Genomic DNA, 15,186 nt, shown 5'->3' with positions numbered 1-15,186 from the left:
TTGCCATAAGATGGCTAGCACAAACTGGGATACTGATCGAAAGAGGCGCAGGTCTCCTGCCTGGGATCCTCCTAAACTACTCCTGGTCGTCGTCAGCGGGCTACACGTAGTAGTAGGCACCTCCCGAGTAGTAGTAGTCGTCATCGACAGTGGCGTCTGGCTCCTGGGCTCCAACGTCTGGTCGCAGCAATCGAGTATAGAAAGGGGAAAAGAGGGAGCAAAGCAACCGTGAGTACTCATTCAAAGTACTCCCAAGCCAGGAGCTACACTACATATGTATGCATCGGTATCAAATGGAATAAGGGTATCATATGTGGACTAAACTGCAGAAAGCCGGAATAAGAGGGGATAACTAATCCTGTCGAGGACTACGCTTCTGGCCACCTCCATCTTGCAACATGTAGAAGAGAGTAGATGGTAAGTTCACCAAGTAGCATCGCATAGCATAAACCTAACCAATGATCCTCCCGTCGTCGCCCTGTGAGAGAGCGACCATCGGTTGTATCTGGCACTTGGAAGGGTGTGTTTTATTAAGTATCCGATTCTAGTTGTCATAAGGTCAAGGTACAACTTCAGGTCATCCTTTTATCGAGGGACACAGCTATTCGAATAGATCAACTTCCCTGCAGGGGTGCACCACATAATCCAACATGCTTGACCCCATTTGACCGGACACACTTTCTTGGGTTATGCCCGGCCTCGGAAGATCAACACGTCGCAACCCTACCTAGGCACAACAGAGAGGTCAGCATGCCGGTCTAAATCCTATGGCGCAGGGGTCTGGGCCCATCGCCCTTTGCACACCTGCACGTTGCGAATGCGGCCGAAGAGCAGACCTAGCAACCTCCATTACAAAGGAAGATGCGTTACACGGTCCAACCCGGCACATGCCACTCAGTCGCTGACGTCACGAAGGCTTCGACTGATACCACGACGTCGAGTGCCCATAACTGTCCCCGCGTAGATGATTAGTGCGTATAGGCCAGTAGCCAGACTCAGATCAAATACCAAGATCTCGTTAAGCATGTTATTTTGAAATAACCACGGACGCCGACCAGGGCCAGGCCCACCTCTCTCCTAGGTGGTCTCAACCTGCCCTGTCGCTCCGCCACAGTGTAACCGTCGGGGGCCTTCGGGAACTCAGGCCCACCTCTACCGGGATGGAGCCACCTGCCCCTTCAGCCCCCAACATCGGAATCACTCGCGGATACTCCTACGAGCCGACCCGTCTTTAGTCACCAACTGTATAACATGTATTTATGTATAAGTATATACCCGTGATCACCTCCCGAGTGATCACGTCCCGATAGTATAGCATGGCAGACGAACAAGAAAGTATGGCCACTGATGATAAACTAGCATCCTATACTAAGCATTAGGATCGCAGGTAAGGATAACAACAGTTGTAGCAACAATGACATGCTATGCATCAGGATAGAATTAACAGAAAGCAGTAACATGCTACACTACTCTAATGCAAACAGTATAGAGGAGAGTAGGCGATATCTGGTGATCAAGGGGGGGCTTGCCTGGTTGCTCTGGAAAGAGAGTGGGGTCGTCAACACCGTAGTCGTACTGGGTAGAAGCGGCGTCGATCTCGGTGTCTAGCGAGAGAAGGGGGAAAGAAACAATAAATATAATGCAAACAAATGCATGACGATGCATGACATGACAAATATCGGTGCTAGGGGTGCCCTAACACGGTATGAGGTGATACCGACGAAGGGGAAAACATCCGGGAAAGTATCCCCGTTGTTTCGCGTTTTCGGACAGACGAACCGAAGGGGGGAAATTACGTGTTTGCTATGCTAGGGATGCGTGGCGGACGAACGGGCTACGTATTCAGATCCGTCTCGTCGTTCCGAGCAACTTTCATGTATAAAGTTTTTCCATGCGAGCTACGGTTTGTTTGTTATGATTTTTCCAAGTTAAATGATTTCTAGGACTCTTTCTAATTCGAAATAAAAACAATGAATACCTTTTGTACACAACAACACCTACCCACAATGTATGACCAGTGGGGCCAGGGGCTGGGTTGACTCAGTCAACAATTGACTGGTCAACCAATGAATAGTACAAGTGGGGCCTACTTGACATTGAAACAGACTTTTAATTAGGCTCTTCTTTTTTTTAAGAAATAAGATAGGCCCACATGGCATAGACTACATCTAGATCAAGTCAATCAATTTAGTCAACATAGGAGGATTATTAGCACTAACGGAGATTAGTTTCTAATCTCAACAGGGGCCGACCCAGGTGGTAGTGGCCTAGGCGGCCACACACACACACGAACACACACCCCACACACACGGCGCATACACATACTGCCATGGAGGAGAGCAACCGTACCTAGCTAGCAAGCATCAGGTAACAACAGCAGTAGCAGCGTAGAGCAGCAGTGACGCAAGAGCAGTAGCAAGTAGCAGCAGGATCGCACAGGCGGCAAGGCAGCGGAGCAGAGAGCAGCAGCGGTAAGCCGAGCAGCTGCAGCGGCACAACAGCAACAGCACGAGCTGCAGCTGCAAGCTGAATCAACGCAGCAGCAACGACAGTAGGCGGAGCAGGGACCGCGGGAGGCTGCGGGGTGCGCCGTGGACGCGGCCCGGGCGAGCGGCGGCCAGCGCCGGCGCGCGCGCAGAAGCCCGTGTGGCAGCGGCGAGTGCGGTCGGGGGCGAGCAAGACATCGCGCATCCATCGGTGCTACTGGATCAGGCGGGGACGACTTAAGGCGACGGCAACGACGACGGTGAGCGGCGGCCGAAGCAAGAACTCAAGGGGGGCGGTGCTAGGAGCACGCACGCAAAGCACCGAAGGGCTAGGCAGCTCCCACGCGATGCCAGAAGCACCCGTGGTGTGCTTGCCTGAGCCGGAGAAGCACTACAACAGCGGCAACAAGCATGACGGCGGCAACGAACTACGACAAGTGTGGCGCGGCGGCTAGAGATAGCAAATCGAAGGGGAGGCAGAGGGGAAAGGCAGAGGGATCACCAAGGAGCGCACGGAGGCTCACTGAGAGCTTAGGAGCGCAGAACGGCGACAGGATCGATGGAGAACGGCGGCGACCGAAGGAGGAAGAAGACTCGATCCTGGCGATGTAGCGCGAGGGGACTCGAACTGATGGCCGTAGATGAAGTAGACGAGGCAGAAGGAGCTCCTGGCATAAAATTGTGGCAAACGGTGGCCGGTGGCCACGAGATCGACAAAGATAACGACGACCACGAGCTCGGCCTTGTTCAGGTCGTCGAATTCGAGCGAGGGGGAGGGGGATTTGGGGGCTAGGGTTGCAGAGGGGGAGGGAGGCTACTGGGGGTGCTCTTATCCTCGGGGAGGGTCGCAGGATGGCCAGCACCTGGCAATCGGAGCCATGGACACGGCGCGTGCGTCCACGGCGTCTATGATGAACAGGGAAGGAGACAGGAAGTGTTGGGCTGGGGTGGATTGAGCATGTTAGTCCGGTTGGCCCAGTGGGGGGTTTCATTTCATTTCTTGTTTTCTCTTTCATTCATTTTTTGTTAACATTTTATTTTTACTTATTATAGTTGTATCAAATATAAAAATGAGCCACTAATTTAGTGTTAATAAATATGCTACAGTCCCAATAGTTTTGGGAAACTAAATAAAATAGTTTTGTAATTTAATAATTGAAAATGCATTTAATTATGTCCACCAACATTACTTATGATTTATTTGTCACATCCAGAAGATTTTAGTTTTAATGCTTGAAAATGTTTCTCGTTTGACATCATCATAAATTTGGACTTGAACGGAAATTGAATCATCACGGGATTAAAAATAGTAATCGTGGTGACGTGATATCATTAGTAGAGGTTCATTGTAGCTTAATTATCCGGGCGTTACAATCTTACAATTCAGAGATAATACTCACACTTGCAAGTAGCAAACTGTGATATGTGAGATGACACATAAACAAAAGCAAACAAACAACGACCACCTCGACCAAGGGTGAAGCTTATGAATTAGGACTGGAAGGACAAACCATATAGTAAGATAGAGGAGATAACCGATGGGCGCCTCGCGCGGGTGGATCGGCGGCGACTCACTTCGGGGCGTCTAACTCGCTATCTCGCGCGGTGGGGCAGTGGGAGGTGGCTAGAGAGGAAGAGGAGCGCAGCGGCTTCGCGACCTCAGCAACGAAGAGCAGAAGAGCTCGAACACCATCATCCACAGGCGGCGGCGCATGCCGCTCCAGCTCGCTGGCCCATACCTTGGCAGCCGCGCCGCCGCGTCCTTGGAGCTGAGGTCGCGGTCCGCCGAGACGCCAAGCTCCGTCAGGCCCTCGCTTGGGGCACACGCACGGAACACATAAGAGTAGGATGAAGCGTGCTACACGCCGGTGGCCACCCGCCATCGGCCAACACGGGATGACCTTGTCGGAGTCGTGCACCACCTTCGTCCATCACCACACGGGGAGGGATGACCACGCACCCCCTTCTCGTCGGGCTCGGGAAGGGCGAACTGGATCTCGGCCGCCACGGCTGGATCTTGCCGGCACACGATTGGGCAGAGGAGGAGAAGGGGAGAAGGCATGTGGTGTTGGCAAGGAGGAGAAGATGATGCGGCGACATCAGCGGCGAGAGAGCGAGCTCGGCTGGGAGAGCAGTAGTGGGAAGCTAGGTGGCAGGAGAGAGGATGGGACCGTGAAGGCGGCTGCAAGGAACGAAGAAGGGGGGCGGGCGCGATGCGGAGTGGACGAGTGGCAGCTAGGGTTCTCACCCAATCGACACTATCCGTCGCCTAGCCACCCACAGCACGCCACGAACAAATCAACACGTGAAAACCCGAGAATACCCTCGATGGGGCATGAAATTAACAGGCGGTGGCTCGGCCAATCGACCGAAAAAAGCACGCACCAGGCACCCTCCTAACTACACCCATCGATAGACACGGCCCACGGTCGACAGACCCCACTAGTCAGCGAGACACGATCGAAACATCGGAGTGAGAAAAAGTCACGGGGACGGTAACTTTCATTGCAATAGTGTCTCCTCTTCGATCCGACGACCGAGGTCTTCCGGTGGCTTGATCCGACGGTCCAGATCCCATCAGCAAACGAAACGGACGGCCAGATCTTTCATATCACCCTTCGTCTCATCTTTCTGCATAGTGGCAAATATTCAGGTTTCTCGCTGAAATTCCACACTCGTTTAGGAAACCGTACCGGGACACGTCTTCGTGGCCGTGGCCGCGCAAAAACCACTGGGCATCGGCGCAGGAACGCAGCATCCTCCCCCACCCCAATACAATCCAAACTCCAATCCCCTTGCTCGCCAAACCCCCATTCCCCCAATACAATCCCTACTCCCAAATGGTAACGCCGAGCGCCTCCTTCTCCGCCGCGCTCGTAGTCGAGGATTTCCCATCGGTGCGTCTGATTCGCTTCCCTTGAAGGGAGAGGTTTTTCCCTTCTACTTGATTAAATTTGAACTGGATTTCCCTTCTCGTGGTGCCGCGCAGTTGGAGAGCGATGACAAGATGGAGATGCCACCGGACAAGTACCGCGAGGTGTTCGACCTCGCACAGTGTGGCGCCCGCGCCTTCCGGGAGCGCCGCTTCGACGAGGTAATCCACTAACTTGCCCACTCTATTCGTCATGTGTAGCCCGATTGCGACGGTGTCCGATGGTTTGACGGCAGCAGCTTCAGTTATCGGGAGAGGGCGGGAACTGGATTGGGACTGACTAGGGCAAGTGCATGTAAGATGTAACAGGGCTACGGTCGGCTTAGTTTTGTATGTTTATGCACGAGTGCCTGAATTGGTGAATGGTGTGATGCGAACAGAAAATTTAGCACGGCATGCTGAAATATCTTTTGTACCAGCACCGGAAAGGAAATATTGTGTTCATGCTAGTTAGTCAATTTTTCGAGAAAACGCTTGCGTTTCATTTCATTGAAAAGATGGACGAGAGAGCAATCCTCCTAGGAGGTGAGTTTTACCATGTCACGAGCCCGATCAATGGACATCCCAGGAAGTGGGCAGAACAACCCTAAGCCCCTGGGCTCCTGCCTTTGCCCAACATCGGGCCTCGTCTTCGATCCTATCTACTAGCGAATCGATGGAGGGCGTCGCATTGTCGAAGACACATGCATTCCCGTGCTTCCATATCATCCAGGGAACGAGCAAGGCGATGGAATCGAGGGCCTTTCGATGCGTTGGCAGCATATGCTCCTTCGCGCGCAGCCACCATTCCATGACAGTGGGTTCCTGATCTGGTGCCTGGATCGGCATGCGCAACCAGTCCAGGATGGTATGCCAAGTTTGTCGAGCAAAGGGGCAGGCCAGGAGCAGGTGTTGGATTGTTTCCGTGGCCTGGTCGCAAAGGAGACATCTGGGGTGATGCTGCATTCCGAGCCGCACAAGCCTTTCTGCCGTCCAGAAGCGATCTTGGTTGGCCAACCAGCGGAAGAATTTTACCCGTGGCGGCGCCCAGCTTTTCCAAACCAACTTCCAGGAGGGGCACCGCGTAGATCCCTGGAAAGTGGCCGCATAACATGACTGCGCCGAGTAGATGCCGTTGGCCGTCCACTTCCAGAGCAGCCGGTCTGGTTCGTTCGAGAGGATCGTGTTGCTGCGCGAAATTGATCCACACAGCACCACAGAATCCTCACTTTCGTGGAGGTAAACCGACTGTTTTTCAATGCAAAATGACAAAGATAGCCAAACCCTAGGGTTGCTAGGGCTGGGCAGAAGCTACGAGCTAGGTGCTGGAAAGAAAAGAACGTAGGAGAAAAAGTAACGTAAGGTTGTACAAGGATCGATTGATTCTTCAATCGGCCATATACCCACATATATAAGGGTATGCCTGGCCTTTGGCAAATTGGAGTAGGACTCCTGACGTGCTGTTTCCTTGGCACATAAGCTAAAAGGCCTTTCCTAATCTTTAATTAATTCGTCTATATCTGTAAAAGCATCAGCCTGGGCCCAATACTAGTAGACTTTCCATATTAGCTCTGTTTTGGCAGAATAACTGATTATGCAAAATCTTTCCCATCTTCAGTTTTCCAAACCAGACCTCTTTCCTTCTTTCTCTCCATGCGTGAGTTCTAACACACAATTTTGTTCCATCCAGCCTGCTGCACCTAGCCTCTGTATTTGCAATCATGTGTGCATTCTCAAACAATTAGCTTGACCACCAAGACTAAATAATCTGGGCGACCCCTCAAGCCAGATCCAAATTGGACTATCAACACATGCCCCCCTGTTTTTGGTGTAATTGTATTTACCAAAAACACCATGGCAATATCTTAGGACGATGTCAACCGCTTCACCGGCCATATCAACTGCTTAGGGCGATGTCTAAATAACACATCGGCCAAATTTTGCTTAGGGCGATATCTGAAATCATATCGGCCATAGTGCCATCAAGCTTCTTGGCACATACTAGGATAATACTTCTTTAAATATTTTCCTTTGAGAGCTTTAGGCAATCCCCCCCCCCCTGCACAAAGATTGTACAAAATATGAATCCAGGAACAATTTCAACAACTCTATATGGGCCTTCCCAACTCGGCGACCACTTGCCAAATTTAGTGTCCCTAGTTCCAACAGGCAAATTGTTTTCCACACTAAGTCTCCTATTTGAAACGATTTTCCCCTCACCCTTTTGTTATAAGCCTTAGCTATACTTAATTTTTCTTTTTCAATTTCCCGTAAGGTTCTTAATCTTTCTTCTGGAACATCATCAATTCCGTCCAGCACAAAGTTCAAAAAAGCGCTAGGCGCTAATTATGCGTTTGGGCACCTACTTGCGCTTTTCTAGCTTAGGCGTGATTAGGCGAAATTAGGCGCAATTAGGCGTTAGTACTGTAACGTGAAGAAATAAGCTAGATGGGCTGGGCTAGCCCACTAAACCATAGGCCCATCTTCATATCCTCCTACTAAAAGCTCTCGTCTGCTGCAGTCGATAGGAAATCTAGGTTTCCTTCTCACGCCGCCTCCCCCCCTCGTCCTTTCTGTCTCGTTGCACGAGGCTGCCTCCCTCCCTCTTCCTCTGTCCCTTGTCGGAGAAGCTCGATCCCTCGCCGGAGAAGCTCAATCCCTCGCCGGAGAAGCTCGATTTGTCGTCGGGGCAGTTGAATCCCTCGTCGGCGAGGATGAATCCTCGCAGGGGAGGTCGAATCCTCGCCGGGGAGACTGATTTCTCACCTCAGAAAGCTGATTCCTCGCCGGAGAGGCTGATTTCTCGCCGGAGGACCTCGCCGGCCGCTTTTTTGAGCGCCTAGGGCCAAAGCGAGGCGCTATGCCAACGCCCAGCGCTTAAGCGCGCCTAGGCGAGCGCCTAATAGCGCCTTCTTGAACAGTGGTCCAGCATCAAATTATTATAGTCTACAGCTGATAAATCATTTTGTCTGGCTACTTTAAGAGCTTGCAAATTAAATTAACCTCTACAGGTAACATTGCTTCCTGTCCATACACTAACTCATACGGTGTCACTTGAGTTGCTCCATGCTTAGATATCCGATGAGCCCATAAAGCCTCCGAAAGCACTTCATGCCACTTTCTTGGATGCTCCTTAATTTTCTTCTTTATAAGCTTAATTAAAGTTTTATTGCTAGATTCGGCCTGTCCGTTAGCTTGAGCATAATAAGGCGACAAATTTAACAATTTAATTCTAAAAGATTCGACAAACTCACAAAATTGATGAGACATAAAAGAACCTTGATCAGTAGTCAAAGTTTGAGGAATACCGAATCTGCGAATAATATGCTCCAAAACAAAATTAATCACTTCCTTATGGGTCATATTTCTTAAAGGAATCGCTTCAGTCCATTTGGTAAAATAATCTGTAGCTACTAGGACGAAGCGATGACCTTTAGATGAAGCAGGATGTATTTGAACAATAAAATCTAAACCCCATCCCATAAACGGCCATGGCTTAATAATGGGATGCATCATAGCTGCAGGTGCCAATTGAACATTTCCAAATTTCTGGCATTCTTCACACCCTTTATAAGAGCGAAAACAGCCCCCTAACATCGTTGGCCAATAAAAACCTGCTCTTTACCGAAAAAGGCTTTCGCCCCGCTTTATATATAAAGCAAACCGCCCAAGCCAAACATCCAACAATGTTCACACACACACACTCAAAGTCACACACACACAGATAAGGTAGCAGTAAGGTTAATGCTGAGGGCACAACTCAACAAGCCCTAAGAACAAAAGGACACACACAAAGACCGCCACAAACGAAGCATGCCTAATCAGGCTCCGGCGGCGGTGGTGGAAGCGGGGGCGCCATGCGGAAGGCCATCGATCGAAGGTCGGTGAGGAGGGTGTTGATGACGCTCCGATCCTGGGGGTGGCTAAGCGGCCGCCAGAGCTGCAAATAGCCACACATTTTGAAGATCGCGTCAGTCGCACGTCGCAGAGGCACTTTCTGAATAACAAGCTTGTTGCGAATATTCCAAAGCGTCCACGCGAGGATCCCAATGCATAGCCATCTAATATGGCGGTAACGCGGGGAGGAGGCATGGGTCTCCGCGAGTAAGTCAGGGAAGTTGGTATTGCACCATTGTCCGCCGACCGTTTCACGGAAGCACGACCACATGAACTGGGCCGTGGAGCAGTTGAAGAAACTGTGGTTCGAATCCTCAACCGTGGCGCACAGGGGACACATCCCGTCCCCAGGGCCATTGCGCTTGCGGACTTCAACCCCAGAGGGGAGACGTCCCCGGATCCACTGCCAGAGGAATATTCAGATCTTAAGGGGGAGGCGAATGTCCCAGATCAGGCTAAAGGGCTCAGGGGCCAGCGAGGGGGCGATGGCAGCGTACAGAGACTTCGTGGAGAAGCATCCCGAGGGCTCCAGGCGCCACGTCATGGAGTCAGTGCGCCCTCTACCTCCATCGGCAAGAGAGCGATGTCCTGTAGAAGGGCGTCCCACGCGTCAACCTCCTGGGGGCCAAAGGGGCGCCGAAAGGCGAGACGCCCTAAGTCAATAAGGGCCCTCTCGACGGAAATCCGGGGGTCAGCCGCAATGGCAAATAAGCCCAGGAAGCGGGCGGCCAGAGGGGAATCCCCAAGCCAGCGGTCAAACCAAAACAGGGTCGAGGACCCGGAACCCACAGAGATGGACGTGCCAATTTGGAGCACGGGAAGAAGCTGAATCACAGCTTGCCAGAACTGGGATCCCCCAGAGCGCTGGCAGAAAGCTAGAGGTTGGCCCCGGAGATACTTATTCTGGATGATGGTAAGCCAGAGGCCGCCCCCCGTTGGCGATACGCCATAGCCATCTGGTCAGGAGAGCAATGTTCATGCGACGGGAAGACAAGATCCCCAGACCTCCCTGGTCGTTGGGTTTGCAAATGTTAGGCCAACTCACCATATGGTATTTTTGCTTGTCCCCCTCGCCAGCCCAGAAGAACCTGGACTGATATTTGGCCACCTCCTGGTGAAGCGTCTCATGGAGGCTATAGAAGCTCATGAGGAACCAGAGGAGGCTAGCCAGCGAGGAGTTGATGAGGATTACCCTCGCCGCCTTCAAGAGCCATCGGCCCTTCCAGGGCTCGACCCGGTGTTGCATTCGGGTCACGGAAGGGCGGAGGTCCGCTACGGTGAGGCGCGAGTCACTAATGGGGATCCCCAGATAAGTCTTGGGGAAAGAACCCAGGCGGCAGTTAAGCCGGTCCGCAATGCCCTGGGCCTCCTCCGGGGGGAATCCCAGAACCATCACTTCGCTCTTATCGAAGTTGATGGTAAGACCGGACATCTGTTGGAAGCATAGGAGGAGAAACTTCAGGTTGGCAATATCGGACGCGGAGCCCTCAACCATTATTATGGTGTCGTCGGCATATTGGAGGAGGGAGACCCCACCCCCTCCTACTAGGTGTGGGACCACGCTGTGAATGTGACCGGCCGATTTGGCCTTGTCAAGAATGGCCGCAAGGGCGTCAACCATCATGTTGAACAGGAACGGTGAGAAAGGATCGCCTTGGCGAACCCCACATAGAGTGGGGAAGAAGGGGCCAATCTCACCATTAATGTTAATAGCGGTCCGACCGCAGGAGACAAGCTGCAAAACTCTGGTCACCCAACGGTCATCAAGGCCCTTGCGGAGTAATACTTCCCGAAGGAAGGGCCAGTGAATAGTGTCATAGGCTTTATGGAAGTCGAGCTTCAGGAAGACCGCCCGTTGGTGCTTGGAGCGGACTTCATGAAGGACCTCGTGGAAGACCAACACCCCATCCAGGATAAAACGACCCTGAATGAAAGCCGACCGATTGGGGTGAGTGATCGAGTTGGCTAGCAAGGTCACCCTTTGGCGTACCCTTTGGCCAGAATCCGGAATATCACATTGATCACAGTGATAGGTCGGAATCGGCGGATGTCCGTCGCGCCCGGAACTTTGGGGATAAGAGTGACGACCCCATAGTTCAGGCGCCCATGATCCATGGTCCCCAAGAAAAACTCGTCGAAGAGAGCCATGACCTCAGGTTTGATGGTTTGTCAGAATGCTTTAAAAAAGGACACTGGCAGTCCATCCGGCCCCGGCACCGAGGAGGCGTTCATGCCCTTAATCGCCGCGAGGACCTCCTTCTCGGAGAACGGGGCAACTAAGGCGGCATTGTCCACATCAGACACAAGCTGGGTGCCCGACCAGATGTCGGTAGCCAGAGTGGCCCCACCCTAAAGGGTGGGGGAGAATAGGGATTTGTAGAAGCCATCTACATGTGCCCGGATGTCCAAGGGGCGGACGAGCTGGGAATCACCATCCCACAAACAGTGGATGGAGTTCCGACGTCGCCGCCCATTCGCGATCGCCTGGAAGTATGCCGTATTAGCGTCGCCCCGCAGCACCCATCGCTGGGTACCGCGGAGCCTCCAGTATGCTTCTTCATCCGTATAGATGGTGGCGAGCTGATCCTCAAGATCATATCGCACCATCCACTCATCCAGGGAGATCCCGGAAGTGTCCGCGCGGGAGTCCAAGGCCTGGATGGCAGATAGGAGGGCTTTTTTGCGTTCGCGGAGGTCCTTGCCAAGGTTAGCGCCCCACACCTTCATAAATTGGCGGGCGATCTTGGCGCAAAACTGCCAAGAGTCCACAGCCGACATGGACCGGTGGGGAGAGGAGCGCGCAGTGGTCCACTTGGCCACGACCACCTCCCTGAAGCCCGCTTGGTTGAGCCAGAAGAGCTCGAACCTAAAGCGAGGCGGGGTGGGAGGGCGTTCGTCGGCGGTGGAGAGGATGAGAGGGACGTGGTCCGACCCAATCCGGGTAATCGCACGGAGCGAAGCCAAGGGACATCTAAGTTCCCATTCCGGGGAGACTAGGACGCGGTCCAGGACGGACCGCGTTGGGCCGGCTTGGCGGTTAGTCCAGGTAAATCTGGCACCCGTCCGCTCAACCTCGCGTAGGCCGAGATCCGCGATGCAGTCGTTGAACATCTGCATCCTAGGGCGGTTGATCCGGTCGTTATTCTTCTCATCGGGAGAGCGGATGAGGTTGAAATCACCTTCAACAACCACCGGGAAGGTGGAGGCGGAGACCTTCTGTTGTAGCTCTTCGAGGAAGGTCGGGGAGCGGCGGTGGTCCGCCGGTCCATAGACAATGACAACCTCCCACTTGAAGTTGAGCGCCCTTTCGAAGAGCTCCATGCTAACGAAAAACTCGCCCCGGTCTATACCGCCAACCTCAAAGGTGGCATCCTTCACACCTAAAAGGATGCCTCCCGAGTGCCCCGTGGTCCCACTAGAAGGGAGCCAGTGCCAGGCGAAGAGGTGGGGGCTAAGACGCTCTAACTCGGGGAGAGAAAATTCCGTGCGCATGGTTTCCTAAATGGCGATGATGTCGATGTGCTCGTCACACATGTACTCAACGAGCTGGCGACGCCGGCCGTCATGGCCGAAGCCGCGGATGTTCCAAAAGAGGACCCGCATCTAAACCCCCATCGGGGGGCTGCTTGACCCCATAACAGAGGAGGCGCTACTAGCCTTGAGCGCCGCAGTGCAGGAGCGGGTGCGGCCACGAATTTCCAGCGCGGGGGGCTGGGGTGCTGGAGTGCGGAGGAGACGGGCCCGGGTCTCAGCGAGTTTCCCATCAAGGATTTCCTGGGCCTGCATAGCAGCAATCTGCTCTAAGGGGGGTCCAACCCCCCCCCCCCCCCCCCTAAAAACGACGGACGAGTCCGCGGCCACTTTGGCGAGGTGGCCCAGAGGGACAGCCTCAAGAGCAGAAAACGAGCAACTGGAAGAACTGGGTGGGATGTCGAGCGAGCGGCCAGAGCCAGCGCCCGCCCCCCCCCCCACGGCTCGGAGGTGGATCACGCGAGGGAGAGCGGCTGCGGCCCGAGCGCTCGTCGTCGTCGTCCGGATACTCGTGGCGGGAGGGGAGCGGGCGGCGGTAGTGGGAGTCGTCATGCCGGTCCGTGGCCCCACCTCCAAAGTGCCCATCATCAGAGAAGCGTGGGCGCCCGACGTGGTTGGGAGGCTCGGGGGAGATCTTGAGGTCGAATCCCAGGTCGTTGAAGAAGACGCGAACGGTGACACGGAGCTTGTCGTAGTCAAGGCACTTGACCTTGACCCGGACCTCCTCCTCTTTGCGGAGGGAGAGCTCGTCCACCACCACCACCTTGCCAAGGATCTTGGACATACTGCGAATGACCCGCTCGGACCGGGCGACGTCAGGTAGCCCGGCGATGAGGATCCAAGTAGTATCCAGGACCGCGACCGCCTTGGGGTCGACCTTAGGCTCAGAGATGTTGACCACAAGCTTGTTCAGGGCCAAGGTAATGTCGTTGCTGCGAGTGCAGAGGCCCAAGCTGATGGCGTCCGGGAAGACCACGGTGAAAGAACTGGCAGAGGTCGGAGTCACCTGCCAGTCCCACACACGTCGGCACAGGTGGTTGAGCTCAGCCTCGATCATCTTCGGGGAAGCAACACCCACCCCCACGACGGTGACGATCGCCTGGAGTGACGGGGAGGGGGGTGGTAAATCCTCCACCTCGATGTGAAAGAACCCGAGGCCCTCGATGCCATGGCCATACATCATGAGCTCATCAGTCAGCGGACGGTCCGGGCACAGGGCCGCTGGGTGCCCAGTATCCTTGCAGAGGTAGCACAACGGAGGGTTGGTGCACTCAACTTGTTAATGGCCCGCGATCCCGCAGTTGAAGCAAGGGGGCGGGTCACGGGTAGCAACAACATCGGCCAACGCCGAGGTCGCGGGGGAGGGGGCCGGCGCAGCAGGGGGGCGAGCCGGACCCTGCTTCTTCTTCTTCTTCGCGCCCTGACGCCCTCACCCCCCATTGCCTCCATTGGCAGGAGGAAAACTGGGCTGGTTGTGTGTGTGTGTGTGGGGGGGGGGGGGGGTTGATAGCGGCGCGAGGGCGCGTGCGGGTCGGGGACGGGGAACGGGCCCGGCGCCGCTCCGGCGAGGGGGACCGCCGCTGGTCAGAGCGCCACGTCTCGGCCGCGGGAGACCGGGGACAGTCCCGACGGTCGTCGCGGGGCGAGGAGCGGCGGCCGTCCCAGGCCGGCCGGGGGGAGCGCCGAGACTAGCGGGGAGGAGAGCGGCGCGGGTCCCTGGAGTCCAGCTCGCGGCGCAGATCAGCCTCCCGGCAGAGGCCCTCAGGCGACGAGCGGGGTTGGGCGCGGCGGGGGAGGGAGGGAGGACCGGAGCAGCCCGGGCGGACCGAGGCGGCGGGGGAGGAGATGTTGAGCGAGGGGAAAACGAGGGGCGGGGGGAGTGTGGCGGCTGGACTGGGAACCCTTGTGGAGGCCAGATCGTGGCGGGGCAGGCCGGGGGAGCAGGCCCTGGGATGGGCCGGCACCCCCCGTGGGCCGATGCACCAGTCCAGCCGCAGGCGCCGCGCTAGACGGCCCAGCCTAGAAGGGACGGCCCACGCCAGGGCGGCCCAACACGCGAGGCCGGGACGGGCATCTTATGAGCCGACTGATGTGTTTCGCATAGCCCTTCATGTACTTCACCCATAGCTACTCTTGACTGATCAGGGCCTAAGCACTTCAAAAGTAATCCATCTATCGTTCGGCGGTACAACACACTATCTAGCAAAGTACCCCGCGGTTCTCCCTCTCCGTGCGACCCTGGAGCAAGCTGGCTCATGCGGGCTCCGGCCAGTTCGAGCACCGCGTCGAGCTTGAGCTCCGGGGCATCCCTGCTCAGGCATGGCACCTCTCGACGGCCGAGCATATTCTTGGGGAGAGCTG

At 54.9% G+C, this 15,186-nt stretch overlaps 1 protein-coding gene across 1 annotated transcript in view; it reads left to right on the top strand.

The window, feature by feature from the left end:
* Window positions 1-5,127: 5,127 nt before the first annotated feature.
* Window positions 5,128-15,186, top strand: part of LOC123086089 (LON peptidase N-terminal domain and RING finger protein 1) — a 33,403-nt gene continuing 23,344 nt past the window's right edge. The window contains exons 1-2 of the mRNA XM_044507794.1: window positions 5,128-5,383; window positions 5,476-5,580. Coding sequence (XP_044363729.1) covers window positions 5,327-5,383; window positions 5,476-5,580 — 162 coding nt within the window. The 5' untranslated portion in view covers window positions 5,128-5,326. The remainder of the gene's footprint in view (window positions 5,384-5,475; window positions 5,581-15,186) is intronic.

This window comes from Triticum aestivum, chromosome 4A, assembly GCF_018294505.1.
Source record: "Triticum aestivum cultivar Chinese Spring chromosome 4A, IWGSC CS RefSeq v2.1, whole genome shotgun sequence".
Classification (NCBI taxonomy): domain Eukaryota; kingdom Viridiplantae; phylum Streptophyta; class Magnoliopsida; order Poales; family Poaceae; genus Triticum; species Triticum aestivum.
This window is presented reverse-complemented; position numbering and strand designations above follow the sequence as displayed.